This window comes from Python bivittatus, unplaced genomic scaffold (assembly GCF_059951505.1).
Source record: "Python bivittatus isolate LINGU-HERP-01145 unplaced genomic scaffold, Pbiv_v1 ctg000480_np1212, whole genome shotgun sequence".
In the NCBI taxonomy this organism is placed as follows: domain Eukaryota; kingdom Metazoa; phylum Chordata; class Lepidosauria; order Squamata; family Pythonidae; genus Python; species Python bivittatus.
This window is the reverse complement of record NW_028277075.1, coordinates 2,011,459-2,031,437: the sequence shown is the minus strand read 5'-3', so window position 1 is coordinate 2,031,437 and position 19,979 is coordinate 2,011,459. Positions and strand designations below refer to the sequence as shown.

Sequence of the window (19,979 nt, the reverse complement as noted above, 5' to 3'; positions counted from 1 at the left end):
TGGCTGCAAAGTATATAATCAATCTGGTTTCGGTATTGACCATCTGGTGATGTCCATGTGTAGAGTCGTCTCTTGTGTTGTTGGAAAAGAGTGTTTGCTATGACTAGCTTGTTCTCTTGACAGAACTCTATTAGCCTTTGCCCTGCTTCATTTTGTACTCCAAGGCCAAATTTGCCTGTTATTCCGATTACTCCTTGACTTCCTACTTTAGCATTCCAATCCCCTATGATGAAAAGGACATCTTTTTGGTGCCAGTTCTAGAAGGTGTTGTAGGTCTTCATAGAAGTGGTCAACTTCAGCTTCTTCAGCATCAGTGGTTGGGGCATAGACTTGGATGACTGTGATATTGAATGGTTTGCCTTGGATACGCACTGAGATCATTCTGTCGTTTTTGAGGTTGTACCCCATTACTGCCTTTCCCACTCTCTTATTCACTATGAGTGCAACTCCATTTCTTCTAAGGGTTTCTTGCCCACAGTAGTAGATATAATGGTCACCCGAATTAAATTCACCCATTCCCGTCCATTTCAGTTCGCTGATTCCCAAGATGTCGACGTTCAATCTTGTCATCTCATGTTTGACCACATCCAGCTTGCCTTGGTTCATAGATCTTACATTCCAGGTACCTATACAATATTGTTCTTTACAGCATCGGACCTTCTTTTCGCTTCCAGATACATCCACAGCTGAACGTCCTTTCGGCTTTGGCCCAGCCGCTTCACTCTTTCTGGAGCTACTTGGAAATGCCCTCCGCTCTTCCCCAGTAGCATATTGGACACCTTCTGACCTGAGGGGCTCATCTTCCGGCGTCATATCTTTTAGCCTTTTAACATTGTCCATGGGGTTTTCTTGGCAAGGATACTGGAGTGGGTTGCCATTTCCTTCTCCAGTGGACCACATTTTGTCAGAACTCTCTGTCATGACCTGTCCGTCTTGGGTGGCCCTGCACGGTATAGCTCATGGCTTCACTGAGTTACGCAAGCCCCTTCGCCACGACAAGGCAGTGATCCATGAAGGGGATAAGGATAATGAATGAGTGCTAAATTGTAAGTAAATATATAAAGGAAGGGTGAATGGGTTGAGACGAAAGAGAAGACTGAGAAAGTCATGCTTGGATGGAGTTGATTAGATCTACACAAAGAAAGAGTTGATAAGTTTAAAGAACATGAAATGGTATGTGGACATGATAGAAGCAAGGATGATTTGAAAGGTTAGAAAGGAGTACAGACATGTAATGAATTATGTTAGTATAAACTAGATTTAGCTATATTTCTTTTTTAAAAATCTATTTAATTTCTTTGGCTTACTGTTTCTTACTCCTTTTCTATGCTATGCATAGCTTTGCTTACTCCAAAGCTGAATAGCGTGATAGTTATGCACGTTACAACTGTTTTCCATTTAGGAGCAATGAAATATAAGCAATATTTCAAAGAAGGAACCCACAAAGGCTACTTCATAGTATTTTTTCTCTTGTTAGCAATTTTTTTTTTCCATGGAAACCTGAGAGGGTTCCAAGATGTCCTCTAATAAAATGTTGGGCAGGGGCAATGAATACATTTGCATGTAACACTAAGCTAGAGAGAAAGCTTTTCCATCCATAGCACCCCATTTATAGTTCCTAGAGTACTGATAAAGTGACAAAAGTGAAATATTTGGACTTTTAAAAAATTTTGGGACATGGGAAAGAGCTTAAGGAGCTGGCATTAAGCTGACACTAAGCCTTAACAAACAAACAAACAAACAAACATACATAAGCCTTACAAAGGTTTAATGCACCTATTACATCCATTAATAGATGTTCTAACGGATGAGTTTTCCCTTCTGAGTTTGGCTTACAGGGCAAAATTTGTGCCTCAAACTTTGAATCCTCTGCAGGCTTAAGACTACATACTTCCCTGTTTAGCCTTTCTCTAAACTCTCAAAATAGCTCCCAAATTTCAAGCCCACCTAATTTGATTACAGCATGTCACCAGCCATACATTTTAGACTAAAAGGTAAGCTGAATGAAGACATGAGCCCCAGGCTGAAAAGGGTTGCTAACCCCGCAGTAAGCCATATTACACCTTACCCATATAGAATATGCCAAATAGAATATACCTTTTTCATGCCCAACATTATTAATTAATTTGTGTTATATTCACCTTTCTACTCTAACAAGTAGGTGCCTACAGTTTGTTGGCTGCACTTGCCTGTTGTGCAGAGCTACAGATGCCATTCTATACCCAGTTATGAATGCTTATATAACACAAATACAGTGTGTGAATGAGTATAGCCCACTTTTTTGCCATTAGCAGCCAGTAATAAAACAAAATTTGCAAAGAGACTTACTTTTCCTGCTGCCATTAAGGAAAGTGCAAACTGATACCAAAGATGGAATTCTTCAAAGGCAAATTTCATAGCTCTTTCCAAACACTGCAATAAAATTGAGAATACAAATCATTAATAAGTATAAATTATTTAAACTAACAGTACTCATCTTTCTACACTGACTATATTAGCTGGTAATTACACTCACTGGCAAACAAAACAATGCTTGCAAGGCACTGTACTTTTTATAAGTGTTATAGAATACAAATAACATGCCGGGGGGCAGGATACAAATGACTGAAGTCTACTATTTTATTTTTACAATTTATGAAGGCTTCACTGTAACTTGAACCTAACATATGACTGCCTCCACCCTGTCTTATTTCATTTTCCCATCCTATGTATCTTTGCATTCTCTTTTTTCCTAGGTCACCATCTATATGTCTCTTGGCAGGCCAATATAGCAATATTTTTTTGCTAGGCAAAGTCTGGGAAAGAAGTATGCTTAAGGACTATTGTTGGCTTTTTTTGTTTTTGTTGTTGTATGCAAGTAAGAATGAAAGTCTGGGTTATTTTAAGTGAACATAATGCAAGGCACAAGCAATAGGGGACAGAAAGGGCAGGGGTATACTATAAAACCATGTTTTGTTTTCAGGAAGTTTGTTCAACCTACTGACAAAGTCCATTTTCCCTGTCCCTGTCTTTCTCTCAATCCACAGAATGCTATTTAAATTACTTTATAATGGGAATTTCATGCTGAAATTAACAAAAGAAAATAAAAATTCTCAAGATACTTTACGTCAAAAAGTGAATTCCTTTTAACTCAGCTTTAAAAGTTCTACCAAATTAAATTTCTGAATCAACAGCACACAGGGGGACAATGTATAAATCTATTCTATGCAACCCATAAAAACAGTAACATAAAGGAAATGTTCATGAAATACAGATAAACAAGGGAGTTTCAACACAGGTGTGAGGTCACAAAGGTAAGAAAGTGAGAAATGAGCTCATCTTCCCAACATATTCTTGTACAAAAGAAAGCAGGGAGTGATAACAAACACAATGATTCCCTGACAAGTACTTTGAACATTTTGATTGGATAGCATATTTAAACACAATGTTAGCTGACTTCCTCAAACTCCTGGTGGATGCATGTGCTACTCCACATTCTGCAGCAACTATTTTATGGTAACATGTTGTTAGCCACCCAGAGTCAGTTGGAGTCAGGTGGCACCTAAGTTGAATTAAATAAACAACTAAAATCCATTTACTGTGTTCAATTACTTATTGTTTTTTAATAGGAAAGTAAAATTATTTCCCATACAAATTTAACAGAAATAGTATTTTCAGAATCCATACCTAAATTAAATCTCATCATAAAGGAAATGAAGGAAAGAGAACTTGGACAGCAAGAAGGGCTCAGAAAGAAAAAAAAAGAAAGCAGTGCAAAATAGTGCAAGAAAAGAATGGGAGGCAGAGAAGCATGTATCAGCTATCCAGGAAAAAAGTTATGAAGCAAAAGTGACTGCTACAGTTACATCTTTCAAATCCTTTTCAGAACTAATTCTGATGAAAATCCATAATGCTTACTTCCAGGGTAGGTACAGAATTTAGTTTCCAGATGGTAGCAGTAAAAGCAACAAAGAGTTGATAGTTCTTAAAGAGAAATATATTTACCACACAGAGGCCCCATTCCCTTCCCAAAGGCTTCTTCTGACATGGGAGCATATTTCTCACATTCCACATCCAAAATACCATGAACCATGTTTTGTTCTGGAAGCTCAATTAAAATAAGAGCCACCTATAGAATGGTTGGATTGGTGCATTCCAGAAGAAAAATACAACATTCTGGGCAACACTGGAATATTCCATGATCAGCCCCCAGAGTTTTGAGTACCCATAGTCCATATACTAGTATATGTTTACTATTGCTATTTTATAAAATATTGAAATTTAACTTTTAAAATTATTTCTATGTTTCCTTAATGCAATTGTGTACTTATTTACTCTGAAATAAACCCCACTACATTCAGGATTTACAGCCTATATATAACTGCTATCACAAAAATATTTTTTTAAAAATAGAGATCTTTACTAGAAAACCAGCACCCAATTCTGCTTTTATTATAAAAAGAAAAGCAAGAAAAGAAAAGAAAAAAACTAAATAATTGGCTCCCAAGAATGCTTTTGAATCAGAGAATTTAAAAACAAAGACACAACATAAATATTAATTTGTGGATACCATGATTGGCTTTGAATCACAGCTTACCCAAAAAACATGGGTTAAAAATCCAACTTAGCTATTACTTTACTACTTGAGAATTTTTGTTATCACTGAATTCTACTTTTTGGTTACTCTAGTTAGGGACAGAAGGAATACATCCCAATCAATCTATAGAAAATGACATTCCATACAGTATTTTTGCACTGGCCCAGGTAACAAATCAACAGATAGTGATTTTGGTAGAGTAGTTGTATTATATGGTCTAAAAATTCAAGATCACATCCACATTTTAATTTTCATACTTTATCCACCACATTATTTTTTAAGATTGTCGCTGCAGTCTGTGAAAAGCCCACAGGCATTACTAGATATAGATCATGCTGGAAATTGATGGTTTCCTATATATGCTTTGAATTTTAAAAAAATCTTTTAATAGAATAAAATAAAAACAGGGTGCAAGGTCCCCAGCAGATATTAAAGGAGAGCTTCCAGCTATATGTGTCCATAAGCCATGCACTGTGGCTCTAGGATATAGCTCCAAAATGGATGCTAGGCCTTATTTTACAGCTTACCTCTGACAGCATTTCATATTGACCTCTTCTTCCCAAGGCAATGGTAAGCAAATCGTACACTACAGATGCACTTTGCAAACTGATGATGCGATCATTTTTGTGTTCTGGTATTCTACTCAATACAGCATCACGATTAGCCTGAAAAACCATACCAAATATAAGAACAGATGATCAGTATACAGATGGTCCTTGTTTAATAACCACTCGTTCAGCGACTGTTTGAACTTACAATGGCGCTGAATGAGTGTTAGTTACAACCAGACTTCATACTTATGACATCACAGCGTCCCTTGGTCACATGATTGCGATTTTCAACTTTCCCTGCCCACTTCCCACAAGCAAAGTTGATGGGGAAGCCAACAGGAAGTTGGAAGTCGTGGTCACATGAGGTCCTCGCTTAACAACCTGCATGGTCCTCGTTTAACTATGACAACTGGAACTGCTGTTAGTAAGCGGTGCAGTCATGTGGTTTTTTGACTTAAGATTGCATTGGTTAACAACAGTTTCTGGTCCCAATTAGTGTCGTTAAACAAGGTCTACCTGTAACAACCACAAAATACCTTAAAGGAAAAAGAAGCATTATCTCCTTAGTATTGTCAGAAATGGGACCGCTTATTCAGAAATGGGAAGTCATTAATTATGAAATTGCATTTCTTAAGAACTGCTGCATCATGTTTATTAATTCAAATGAGAGAACTACTGACAACAATAAGAATCTTTACTTATTTATTTTGTTATATTCCTCTATTCTGTACAATGATTCTGAGTGGATTATAAATATAAAATAACAGACACATATTAGATAATAAAAGTGTAACAGAATTTGTACAGGGAAAAATACATAAAAACTGCTATCTTAAGCTACTATGCGCATTTAACAACTCTTTAAACTAAGCTACAAAATCTAAGATACCTGGGAGCACTGAACAAGATAATATGATCAGCAGACAAGTTTCTTTGAGGAGGGTATTCCATAAGGAAAGCATACAGTTAAACAGGTTCTTTCCTTACAGCTAAAATCTAGCTTTATTTATCTGGAGGAGACTGGTTCACAGTAGGTGAACAAAAGCTCCAAGCAGGTACAAATAAGATGAACATTTCCTTAGTTCTGCTTATCCATTAGGACAATACCAACACTTTTAACTGGGCCCAGAAATCCAGGGACAACCAGCCCAGTTAACATGACAATGTCTATTAATCAGTCCCCTGTCAGTAATTTTATTTTATATATTTGGGCAAAGTTCAGTTTCTACCCCTCAAATCTTGCTATCCTGCCTCACTGTGATTCAGGGAAGGGGGGTGTTCCTGGGAGGGATGAATGAAGCATGGACAGCCCTTTAATATGAGTTTATGCTCCAACCACTGGTGGAGAAGAAGAGAAAGTTGAGGAGTTTAATGAGCACGTTCAAATTCAAGTTGACACAACATGCAAGAAAGATGTGCTACTTGCTATTGCAGACTGGAATGCCAACTTTAGAAATAGTATGGAGGAAAACATAGTTAGACTATATGACCTAACAAACAGAAATGAAACAGGAGAACAACTTACCACTTTCTGTCAATCCAATGATTTCTTCATAGCTAACACTCTCTTTGAACAACCAAAATGACCCTTATATAAATGGACATCACCAGACGGAGCCCAGAGAAATCAAACTGACTATATTATTGGTACAAGAAAGTGGATGAGCTTAGTTATGATAGCAGAGATGCAGCCAAGGGATGACTGTGGAACAAATCATTAACTGCTCATGTACAAATTCCAATCAAGCTAAAATGGAAAAGCAAAGCCAACAAATCAAAGAAGCTGTTAAGGATGAATATGAAAAGAGATTGCCAAAGACTAAGAAATGGAAGGAAACAAACTGGGCATCAGAACAAACAGTAGAAATTGCCAAGAAGAGAATAAAAACCAAAGCCAAGAAAAACAAAGTTCTTGGGAAGAAACTTAACAAAGAATTTCTGAGAACTGTTAAAAGAAACAAGAAGCAAAATTATGTTATCTGTAAAGGCGCAGCGGCTTAATGACGCTGAAAGTTGCCAGCCGGAAATGGTCGACACTTCAGCAGTTCGAGCCCAGCCTTCGTGTAGCAGAGTGAGCTCCTGGTTCCTCCCCGAGTTCCTCTCAACCCAACAGTTCGAAAACTCACGTGAGTAGATAAATGGGTACTCTCACTCTGGTGGGAGGAAAAATGCTGGCGGCGCCTTGCAAAAGGAGTCAGGAGCAGTTGCCAATAGCACGGAAGCCGTGCTCGCCCAAAAAAGGAGCGAAGCAACGGAAACCCCGCCTCCTGCGCTTGCCAGCTGGGCTCTGCTCTTGGAAGGGGGCACTGGCAAACCACTTCTGAAACACCTTGCCTTGAAAACTGCAAAGGACTCGTCCAAAAAGCAGTCACTGCAGAGTCGGTAATGATTGAGTGCAGATTTAAAAAAAAAAAAAAAAGGCACTGAAGATGGAAAAAGACAAAAACAAGGAAAGTCTTCCAAAAGAGCTCTGAATTCAGCAGGAGGTTCCAATGTCAAATTGCCATGCTAAAAGTTGCCAATGGATAAATAGTAAGAAGATTAAGGAAGATTAAATGAAGATGGAAGGAATATACTGAAATTTTGTACAGTAGAGATGTCAACTGATTTATCAATTTCTGCCACTCCAATGATTTTGTTATAGCTAACACGATCTTCAAACAACCAACATGACAACTCTTTACGTGGACATCACCAGAGGGAGTACACAGAAATCAAATTGACTATATTATTGCTAAAAGGAGATGGAGGAGCTCAGTTATAGTATCAAAGACACGGCCAAGTGTTGACTGTGGAATAGATCATGAACTGCTCATGTACAAGTTCCAAATTAAGCTAAAGAAGAAGAAAGCCAACCAGTTTCCACAATATGATCTTGAGTATATAACCACCATTTTTAAGGTGAACATCAGGAATCACTTTGAAGTCCCAAACCTCAATGATAGAGAACCATAAGAACTGTAAAATGAACTTAAAGACATTGTTAAGGAAGAATGTGAAAAGAGACTGCCAAAGACGAAGAAACAGAGCAAAGCATACTGGATGTCAGAACAAACTGTGGAAATTGCCGAGAAGTCAAAACCAAGAAAGAAAAAAATCTCAGGAAGGAAGTTCACAAAGCATTACAGAGTGTTAGAAGAGACAAGAAGCACTAGTAGAATGACATCTGTAATGACACTGAAGATGGAAATAGGCACTGAAAAACAAGCAAAGTCTTCCAAAAGATCAGTGAACTCAGGAGGTTCCAACCTCAAATTGTTATGATAAGGATGCCAATGGACAGAGAGTAAGTGATTCAAAGGAAATCAAAGATGGAAGGAGTATACTGAAATACTGTACAGTAAAGATGTCAACATCGTACATTAGGAGATATTCCCTACTTATAAGAAGTACTAGAAGATGTACTAGAAGATGAAGTTAGATCAGCAATCCAGTCATTACCAAATCAGAAAGTTGTAGGAACTCATGGAACACCCACAGAAATATAACAAGCAACAGAAGAGTCACTAAAGAGTCTAACCAAGCTATGCTAGCACATCTAGAGAACTTAATCAAAAAGCTTCTCCATTGTTTTTAAAGGCAGAACCCAGGTAAAATAATTCATATGCACTCAGTTTAATTCTCTGATATTACCATCAGGCAACATAAATTACTTTAAACTTATTTATCTGGATTATTTTGTAAGTTAGTGAATAATTTAACTGTATCATTGATAGAGAGAAAAATGTAAGTTTTAAATTGCAACAGACTGTCACTTCCTGATAACTGACATTTCAGTTTCTGAAGACAACCAGTAATTTGAATTAATGAAAGCTAGATCATCAGTCATCAGGGGGTGGATTTTTATAGTGGCAGTTCAGCAGTTACTCACAAACATTCTACTCTTTTGAGCTAATATCCTGCCTTGAAAACATGGTCCAATAAATTAAGAATAGAATTCCTTTTGAAGAAGAGTGATATTTCTTTCCTACATTAAGTATTTAGACAATTCAAAAACAGGCACAGGTACATTCACTATAAGGACCATACAGACAGGCAGTATTAAATCTGCCAAGTGTGGCACAACATATTCTCATCTGGAACAGAGAGTTAAGATGGGGAAAGGGTATAGAAAGTAACTTCTTTATTAAACTGCTTTAGTAATACCAATTTAAGTAGTTATTAGACTGGCAGTAGGACAAGCTTTTGTCACTTGTTGTGATCTGTGTATTCACTGTGGATGAAATCAGAAGACTCACCAGGTCTGAAAAGTCAGAAAATATGGGGATGAAGTAGCTCTTCTGTATTTGAATATTAACCTGTCTCCGGAAGAGAATGACTATCACTTAAATAACCCCTTTTTTCTGCTTGAAGATCAAGGTTCAATAAGGAATCATCAGATCTACTTATTCATTTATTACATATTTATTAATGTTTATAATACAGCCAACTATCATGGTCTCTTGGAGGTTTATAATTAAATATTGAATCAAAATTAAAGCCAGAAATTAAATCCACAATTAAAATCATAAATTGAAATCCTCAGTTAAAATACGGTTTAAAAAGGTTTGATTCAGGGTATTTTAAACTGACAGCAAAAAACTAAAGGTCCCTAATTCAGCAGGGAAAACATTCCAAAGAACTGAGGTGGCTACAAGACAGACTTGACTCAGTTGCTGCAAAAGGAGGCTGCATTAACTGTATAGAAACTTATATTATTTCAGTGAGAAAATTGGAGGGAACCATTCTTTCAAGTAACTTAAACCCAAGCCATATAGGGGCTCTGAAGATATTAAACAACATTTGTACTTCACTTGGCAAATTGACAGCCAGTACAATGCTTTTATTACTGGTGTGTGTGTGTGTGTGTGTGTGTGTGTGTGTGTGTGTCTAACTAACTAACTAACTAACTAACCGTATGGTCTCTGAGTTCTTCCTAAGCAAACTTAGCTATTCAATTCTATACCAATGGAAATTTCTAAACTCACATACAACATGTTACAGTCATCAAACCTGAAGGTCACCAGCACATGTATCACATGTATCATCCACTGTTACTTTTAAAACTTGGCACTAACAAATTTAAATACACCTCTTCCACACTGACCGTGAAAGTCCTGCATATTCCATGAATGTAAACTGAATCAATGCATTACAGATGAACTCTAGTTATTCTTATATGCACCAATTTAAAAATATAGTAACATATATATTTTCCCTTCCCAATACTAAAAGACTAAGAAAAGAAGCAATTTGGCAAATAGCTATAAATATAGTCACTACACAGATTGCGCACAGGTAGTCCTTGATTGATCAAACTTGATACAGGAAAACCAATTTTGGTTTTTTGTAAAAGGAAATCAAATTATGGAAATAAAGCTGTTTTTTAAACAGGTGCTTTGAAGTGTAACAATTCCAAATAGCTCAATCAAATCTACTATTTTGTCAACTAAAACTACAACTACTCTTATTTCAAAAAAAATGTTAATGTCACTGCCTTCATATTTGCAATTATAGCTACTCAATGGTCTGAAGGCTACATTTTCCCTATAAATTTCTTTATTCTAATACAGTGTTTCTCAACCTTGGCAACTTTAAGATGGGTGGGCTTCAACTCCCAGAATTCCTGGCTGGGGAATTCTGAGAGCTGAAATCCATCCATCTTAAAGTTGTCAAGGTTGAGAAACACTATTCTAATCAGAGTATCTTGCATTTTTTTGTTTTTAACACTCTTAAATGGCATTAAACTTGACCAAATTAAAGTTAAACACTCTACATTTTTCATTGTTTATAATATTTGAAACTCAAGACCATTTAATATGGATCTTTAATATCACTGGCAATGTCCTTGACCTACGACCATGTGTTCAGCGACCTTTTAAAGTTATGACGGCACTGAACAAATGATGGTTATGACTGGTTCTTGAGTTCCGGCTGTCCCAGCATCACCACAGTAACGTGATCATGATAAGGATGCTTGGCAACTGGTTCACACTTATGACCGGTTGCAGCACCCCATGATTACATAATCACCATTTGCAACCTGCTCTGCCGGCTTCCCCAGAAAGTCAATGGGGAAGCTGGCAGGGAAGGTCTCAAGTCACTGTGGTGTTTTTCCCTCACCTGTGCACCCTCCCCCAGCTCCTCTGCACTCATGCTGTGCCAACCACTTGTGCACCTCTGTGCACCCTCCCTGACCCATGCTGCACCCTCGTGCATCCTCCCCGACCCGCACACCTTTGCACACCCTCCCTGTGCCTTTCATGTATCCCCTCACACCCTCCCCAATGCTTGCCACACCTCTCGCACACCCCTTTTCACCCTCGCGGACCATCCCTGCACCTATTGTGCACCTCCTTGCAACCTCCCTGACCTCTGCCATGCCTCTTGTGCACCCACTTCCACCCACCCCAACCCTCGTCACTCCTCTCAGGCACCCTCCCTGACCCTCGCCGTGCCTCCCCTGTACCTCCTTACTCCCTCCCCCACCTGGCAGCAGCAACTTATCTGCCTGCCAGCCTGGGACTTATAACTTATAACTGACTGGTTGTGGGAAGCCGGCAGGAAGTCACCTTGCCTAATGAGCATGGGATTTGGTTAACAATGGCAATCAGGACTGCAGGAACTGCCGTTGCTAAGCAGTGCAGTTGTGCTTTATGACTGCACTGCTAAACAATGGAAATTTCAGTCCCAATTGCCGTCATAAGTCGAGGACTACCTGTATTTAAACCTTGTATCCATAATTCATAATTACAATCAATATCTCTTCTTAGCAGTTGTTGTACCACTGTTGTCTAACAGTTGAAAGTGGAGATGGTAGTGTCATTTTCAAATCTTTCTTGACAAAACAGATCCAATTTTTCTTTTGTTCCTTTCTGATTCCACTTGTGCTCTTGTCTATGTCTCCTTTGCATTCAATTCTGACTTTCTCGTTTTAGCACCAGAAATGCTGATCTTTTTCTTACCCAACCTCACCGTCTCTTTGAAATAAGACCTCTGCAGCATAATGGAGATACACATACACAAATAAAAAGGTTTCTACAGCACTGACTTTTCTCCCTACCCAGTTCCATTCTGGAGAACATAAGCTAATCAGGTTTGACAACCAAACTAGTTCTGATAGTTTAACATGCCAGGAATGATTTGCCAGTGGGACCAAATGGTGCACTGTCACAAAGACCTGAATATGGGCAGAGATAAGAAACAGTATGCCTATAGTATGAGGGGGAAGGTGAAAGTTTGGGAAGTATTTTTGTGAAAACCTACTGCAAGAAGATAGTAGAACCTTAGAATAATCCATGTATAATATTCTGACAAGGGTAATAATTTAATCATGGAAAGAGAAGGTACATGTATCCAGACCTCTGTAGATTATGGCATTTATCCTGTAAGCCAAAGCTGGTTAAGCTTTTTATAGGTATGAAGGGTGCAAGTGGTACAAATGATTGTGATCACATGTGTGCCTATAAGTACACAAAGACTTGCATCCATACACACACAATCACACATGCACAAATACATATACAGCTTCCCACTGTTTTATCTTCTTCCACTACAATAGCACTATCCTGAACCTGCTAAACAGCTAATCAGCAGTTTGTCAGAAATACTATCCAAATAGAGCAGCAGTGAGCAATCTGTGGCTCCCCAATGTCCTGAAATTGCACCACTGACATTCAACATTTAAATGGACAAACTTTAGTGGTACAATTTTGGCTGGTTTCACATTTGGGTGGTTAAGGATAGGAATGTAGTAGTTTGCCTCCCAAATGTCCCCCTTGTTCACATACAGTACTTAGTTTTAAAACCTCCAAAAACTGCCCAAAAAGCAACAATGGGCCATTCCTTTCAAGTTACCTTATCCTGTCACCAAAAAGTCACCTGCAACCTTCCAGAAGATCAAAAGCCTAGAAATGCTATAATGGTATAGCGCTAGATCAGCACTGCATTCCCCAGCTGAAACAAGTTGCCCACTACTGACCCAGAGTGCTATAAAAACACTGTGCTCCTCATTGTATCCAATCAACTGATTTATAGGCTTTGGGGAACACAGCACTACTCTGTTGCGGGGGGGGGGGGGGGAGGAGGAGGAAGGAAATGCAGAAGCAGCACATGAAGTAAATGAACCCAGAAAGGATTGTACCAGAAGTTGCCTTCCTGCTCCGGATCCAAATACTGCACACATAGCAGCCCACCTATGCAGACACATACTTAACTTTTGCTCTTCTTACAGCAAGTTACAGCTTGTGAAGTATCAAACTGTAAAATATAACAGAAGTAATGTAAATGGTACTCATTTATAAAGAAACATGACTCACCATGGATTCACTGATTAGCAGCAGCAACAGAGCTTCTTCAGTGTTCTCTTGAGGACAGAAAATGCTGTTAAAAGTTGAGCAATCATTGTATTAAAGTCAACCAAAATTCATTTATATGTAATAGTTAATGGTTGTGTCACATCTGCATATTCATGACTGATCAAACTTGATACAGGAAAACCAATTTTGGTTTTTGTAAAAGGAAATCAAATTATGGAAATAAAGCTGTTTCTTAAAGTGTAAAAATTCCAAATAGCTCAAACAAATCTACTATTTTGTCAACTAAAACTACAACTACTCTTATTTCAAAAAAAATGTTAATGTCACTGCCTTCATATTTGCAATTATAGCTACTCAATGGTCTGAAGGCTACATTTTCCCTATAAATTTCTTTATTCTAATCCAGTGTTCTAATCCAGTGTTTCTCAACCTTGGTAACTTTAAGATGGGTGGACTTCAACTCCCAGAATTCCTGGCTGGGGAATTCTGAGAGCTGAAATCCATCCATCTTAAAGTTGTCAAGGTTGAGAAACACTATTCTAATCAGAGTATCTTGCATTTTTTTGTTTTTAACACTCTTAAATGGCATTAAACTTGACCAAATTAAAGTTAAACACTCTACATTTTTCATTGTTTATAATATTTGAAACTCAAGACCATTTAATATGGATCTTTAATATCACTGGCAATGTGGGAGGTAGGCATCAACATGTGATGTCCTCTGACAGTGGATAAGTTTTTGAGAAATATCTATAAAGAAAATGAAGAGCTCTGAACTGATTACATGGTGCCCATCATATTAAGTGATCAGAGAAAGAACTGGTAAAAAATCAGTTCCTTAATAAAGAGCTACCTGTCAGCCCTTCAAGATAGACCAGATTAGGAAACAGACTTCATAAGACTACTGAATCTCTATTATTTGAGGGAACAATAACAGAATCTGTTCCCTTCTGCCCCCTCTTATACCAAACAGAATCAAAGTGAGGTTATTTTGAGTTTCTTTCTCACCCCCTCTTCCTCCCAGGGTTTAGTTTATGTTTACTTAACAGCTTGCAGTCTGTCTTCAAGGTACTCTATAGTCCTCTATAATACCCAAATCTCAGGTTCCTGGCATCTCACTTACAAAGAAATAGGCAACAGATGATGAAAAAAGCCTGAAATCCTATTGTCAAACACAGTAGGCAAGACAAGGCTAGATGGAGAAATAGCTTAATCTGATATAAGGAAATATCAGATTAAGCTATTTCTGCCTTTATTTTTCTTGTCTCTTCTCATTTTTCTAGAGCAGCAGCAAAGGATGGATTGCATTATTTAAGAAGACTCATAAATGTAAAAAAAACCTAACTATATAAGCAGGAAAGAATATTAGTAGATCACCATTTTTCTTCTCTTGGGAAGAAAACAGTTTATTTTTTTTGTACTTTATTAAAAAGAAACCAATGAAACAACACATAAAAGAGATAATTAACAAACATAATAACAATTCACTATTTACTTATCAGATACATCCTGCCTTTCCTCCAGGAGCTCAAGGCAGTATATCTAGCACTACCCCCCACCCCCAAAATAGATAGGGCTGAGAGAAAGTGATTGGCCTATGACTGAAGTTGGATTTAAACCTAGATATCTCCAGACCTAGTTGAACACTTTAACCGCTACTTCACACTGGCTCTGGCATGTTAACTAGTTCTCCATAATGGCACCACATTCACATTAATATTTTAGAGAATGCATAATTCAGAATATTAAGAAATTTGAGAAAAAGAAATTCATTTACCAAATTCTTCAACTAATGAAAACATATGCAAGTGAATAACAAGCGTACTGAAATAAAACCTGATCATCTATAGGGTTGGGAAATGCTTATTTCCCAATAATTGTTTGTATTTTAAATCCTCCACTCAAACTGATTTGCTTCTATCCTGGTTTTCTTAGAGATGTACAAAATATTCAAGTTTTGAACTGTTTCTACCTCTAATCCCATTGAGAGTTCAAAACAATTGTTCCAAGTTCACAATAGACAGTTTGGGAAGCATTCTGAACTTGCAAACCAGTTAATATTTGCTGCTGCAAATATTTCTTTCTTACAAATAAGAAAGTATTCAAACTTCCAGCCACACAGATTTTAAACAGATTTAGTTATTGCATCCAGCTCTGTTAAAATTCTTCAGTATTCAACATCACTCTTAATGGTTAAGATAAAGGTAAGACTCAGTGACCTCACATTATCATCAGTATGTTTTATGCTTCCAGGAAAAAGGAAAAGTCCATTCAAGCTTTGAATATTGCACTGCTAGCCCAAACACAGTGGCAACTGAAACCCATAGCTAACAAATCTGCTTTGTTAAGTAGCCAAAGCTATTTTGATGCTAATCTCCACTATAGGTAGCATACTTTAAGAACAGATGTATCTGTCCTTATCAATTCACATTCCATGCTTTACATAGAAAATATTTTAATTCTGCTTTCTGTTTCTACTTTTCCCCAACCTTGCCCTGTGCGCACACAGCAACATTGTTAAGGGACTGTGCCCATACACTGTGTTAACCTTATTTAAACAGAACACATCACATCAACTTATTACATTTCTTTTAAAAACATACTTTTCTCCTGAGTACACCCGTGGTCTTCTGCTAAGTGCATAACTTTTAGTGTTTGCACCTTTCCAGAGTGGATCGTTTAAGGGTGACTGCTGAGGAGGGTCATCCAGAGGGTGCCAGTAACTCTGTTCACACATGCCTCGTAGCAAAATTTCAGCTAACTGCCTTGCTATTGTCTGTTAAGAAGAAAAAAGAAATACCCCCCATATTTAGAATGAACAAAAGCAGGATGTGGAACTTGTGTATAACAGGAAACAACTTACCGCTTTAAGTCCTTCTGCACTGTACAACTTTGTTCAATAAGCAATGGTATACAAATAGGGTATATGTAGAATGTAACGAACAGAATAAAATGTAGCCTAAAGAACAAACTCACCAATGGAACCATAAAAAGTTTGAAAAAGCAATATATAAAATAATATGTACAAATAATCAACTCATTCTCTAAGTTCCTATTTTTTATAGCCAAAAATCACCATCTATAGATTAGAGAATATCAGCAGACTTGGGAAAAACTATTAAGTCTGCAGAAATATTTTTTTTAAAATTTGCCAAACAAGTAATAGGAACCAAAAAGAATTCTAAATTTTAAAAAAAGTGGGGAGAAAGAGGAATGATTGTGAATCAAGTATTCTATATTACAATGGTTCTATCCTAGTCATCAAAATTCTAATACCTGTTTTGCACATCATGGTGTATCAAATTTACTACATAAGAGAAGGGCTTTGCCTTCTAAAAATATAACTTATATAGCCAGCTTGTTTAATGAAACAAGTTTGTTTTCAAAGTACAAGTACATAAAATGCTGTCACAGGGTAGATGGTCAGGAACTATTTGCCACTGAACTTAGGACCAGGAATTGTTCATATATGCAGTGCTATCAAAAATTAGAAACCCAACAGGTACTGGTCCAACATCTCCAAACTGTTTATGTTTATTTTAATTTTTTGTACAAGTATGTACAGTGGGGCAAAAAAGTATTTAGTCAGCCACCAATTGTGCAAGTTCTCCCACTTAAAAAGATGAGAGAGGCCTGTAATTTTCATCATAGGTATACCTCAACTATGAGAGACAAAATGGGGGGAAAAATCCAGAAAATCACATTGTCTGATTTTTAAAGAATTTATTTGCAAATCATGGTGGAAAATAAGTATTTGGTCAATATCAAAAGTTCATCTCAATACTTTGTTATATATCCTTTGTTGGCAATGACAGAGGTCAAACGTTTTCTGTAAGTCTTCACAAGGTTTTCACACACTGTTGCTGGTATTTTGGCCCATTCCTCCATGCAGATCTCCTCTAGAGCAGTGATGTTTTGGGGCTGTCGCTGGGCAACACGGACTTTCAACTCCCTCCAAAGGTTTTCCATGGGGTTGAGATCTGGAGACTGGCTAGGCCACTCCAGGATCTTGACATGCTTCTTATGAAGCCACTCCTTCGTTGCCCGGGCGGTGTGTTTGGGATCATTGTCATGCTGAAAGACCCAGCCACGTTTCATCTTCAATGCCCTTGCTGATGGAAGGAGGTGTTCACTCAAAATCTCACGATACATGGCCCCATTCGTTCTTTCCTTTACACGGATCAGTCGTCCTGGTCCCTTTGCAGAAAAACAGCCCCAAAGCATGATGTTTCCACCCCCATGCTTCACAGTAGGTATGGTGTTCTTTGGATGCAACTCAGCATTCTCTCTCCTCCAAACACAACGAGTTGAGTTTAGACCAAAACGTTCTACTTTGGTTTCATCTGACCATATGACACTCTCCCAATCCTCTTCTGGATCATCCAAATGCTCTCTAGCAAACTTCAGACGGGCCCAGACATGTACTGGCTTTAGCAGGGGGACACGTCTGGCACTGCAGGATTTGAGTCCCTGGCAGCATAGTGTGTTACTGATGGTAGCCTTTGTTACTTTGGTCCCAGCTCTCTGCAGATCATTCACTAGGTCCCCCCGTGTGGTTCTGGGATTTTTGCTCACCATTCTTGTGATCATTTTGACCCCACAGGGTGAGGTCTTGCATGGAGCCCCAGATCGAGGGAGATTATCAGTGGTCTTATATGTCTTCCATTTTCTGATTATTGCTCCCACAGTTGATTTCTTCACACCAAGCTGCTTGCCTATTGCAGATTCAGTCTTCCCAGCCTGGTGCAGGTCTACAATTTTGTTTCTGGTGTCCTTCAACAGCTCTTTGGTCTTGGCCATAGTGGAGTTTGGAGTGTGACTGTTTGAGGTTGTGGACAGGTGTCTTTTATACTGATAACAAGGTCAAACAGGTGCCATTACTACAGGTAACGAGTGGGGGATAGAGGAGCCTCTTAAAGAAGTAGTTACAGGTCTGTGAGAGCCAGACATCTTGCTTGTTTGCAGGTGACCAAATACTTATTTTCCACCATGATTTGCAAATATATTCTTTAAAAATCAGACAATGTGATTTTCTGGATTTTTTTTTCTCATTTTGTCTCTCATAGTTGAGGTATACCTATGATGAAAATTACAGGCCTCTCTCATCTTTTTAAGTGGGAGAACGTGCACAATTGGTGGCTGACTAAATACTTTTTTGCCCCACTGTATATTAACCATTATTTTGCTATAATATTTTAATATTCTAATTATGGCAATAATCACTGCCTTAAAATGAACACTGCTACAGTATAAACCTATGTATTCTTATTCTTAATTGAATTCCACTGTATTCAGGCACCTAATTCACCACAGCTATAAAAACTTACCATGCGTAGATTTTGTGTAGTTCTTGTTTCAACGGCTCTTAGAATCTCTCTAAATCTACCAACTCCTCTTGTCAAATTCCTGTATATATATATAGAATTCAAAATTATTCCCAGCTAATATTTAAATACTATATCCTTTCTTATTTATTCCATAAGTACTACTGTTTTCCATTTATTGAACTTCATTTAAAATATTTGACTCCTCATCCAGTTTTGTAAGAATGAAACAACTTTAAATCTACAATATGGATTGGATCCAGAGTGGGATTCTACTCAAAGCATCATGCCATCGTAGGATGATTGAAAATTGTCCCCACTCCAAAAAACAAAGAGGAGAGAGAGAAGGAGGGAGGGAGGGATTAAAAAAAAAACTATGAAGTTAAATGTCATAAAATGCAATAAAGTGAAAAACTGGAAAGTATAAACCTTGAATCTATATCTGTAATGAAATCATTTTTAAAAAAATTCAACACTAGAGGTAAGGGGATGGGCAGAAAGGACTCACCCCATTTAATTAAGTTTACTTTATTGTAGTGAGATATAATTTCTTGCTATTCCTTCATCCAAAGATGATAATAATATTCCTGGTATTGGTAGTAGAGGGATCAAATGAGCCTAGGAAATGTTTGTCACAATCTACATATAAATAACCATTTTCGAAACTCAAAAGAGCCTGAGAAACAATACTATAACAAATAATAACAATAAATATAATGGTCATCATCATCATTGCCTCACTTTAATTAATGAAGAAGATTGGGAATGAGAAGTTGTGAGCAATAGACCTTGCAGGGAAGCTGCAATAAGAACATTTCAAATATTTTACTTCCAATCTGACAGAATGTGATATCTGTTTTGTAAAAGTCCATAAAATTCAATATAATGCATAAATGGAGGAGGAATTTTTGTATTTGTGTATATTATTTCCCAAGTAATCATTTTCTCACCATTTTTCTCTTAAACAACACACAGTAAATACCAAGGGTTCAAAAATATTAATCCCTTATTTACTGTAAGGCAGTAAGCTTCCGGGCCACAGTTACCACCTGCTCCTCAAGTAGCACCTTAATGTACAGAAAATCCTCCAGATTGTGTACTGATCCTGAATGGGGAGTGCTACCTCCTTCAGGACCAGGGATGGAAAATCCCCGTAACTGAGAGTTCCAAGCACCTACAGACATTCAGTCTTGCTAGGTTGGGGCCTGAGCTTGCTCCTCCCCATCCAGAC

The 19,979-nt window shown here is 37.7% G+C and overlaps 1 protein-coding gene across 7 annotated transcripts in view; it reads right to left on the bottom strand.

Moving 5' to 3' along the window:
* The window catches only part of TTC7B (tetratricopeptide repeat domain 7B), a 136,872-nt gene that overhangs the window by 69,715 nt on the left and 47,178 nt on the right, over positions 1-19,979 (bottom strand). For all 7 annotated transcript variants that reach the window (XM_088145238.1, XM_088145239.1, XM_088145240.1 and 4 more), the window contains 5 exons: positions 18,752-18,830; positions 16,028-16,200; positions 13,425-13,488; positions 5,104-5,241; positions 2,329-2,412 (listed from right to left, as the gene is read on the bottom strand). In XM_088145238.1, the coding sequence (XP_088001364.1) occupies positions 2,329-2,412; positions 5,104-5,241; positions 13,425-13,488; positions 16,028-16,200; positions 18,752-18,830 (538 nt within the window). The remainder of the gene's footprint in view (positions 1-2,328; positions 2,413-5,103; positions 5,242-13,424; positions 13,489-16,027; positions 16,201-18,751; positions 18,831-19,979) is intronic.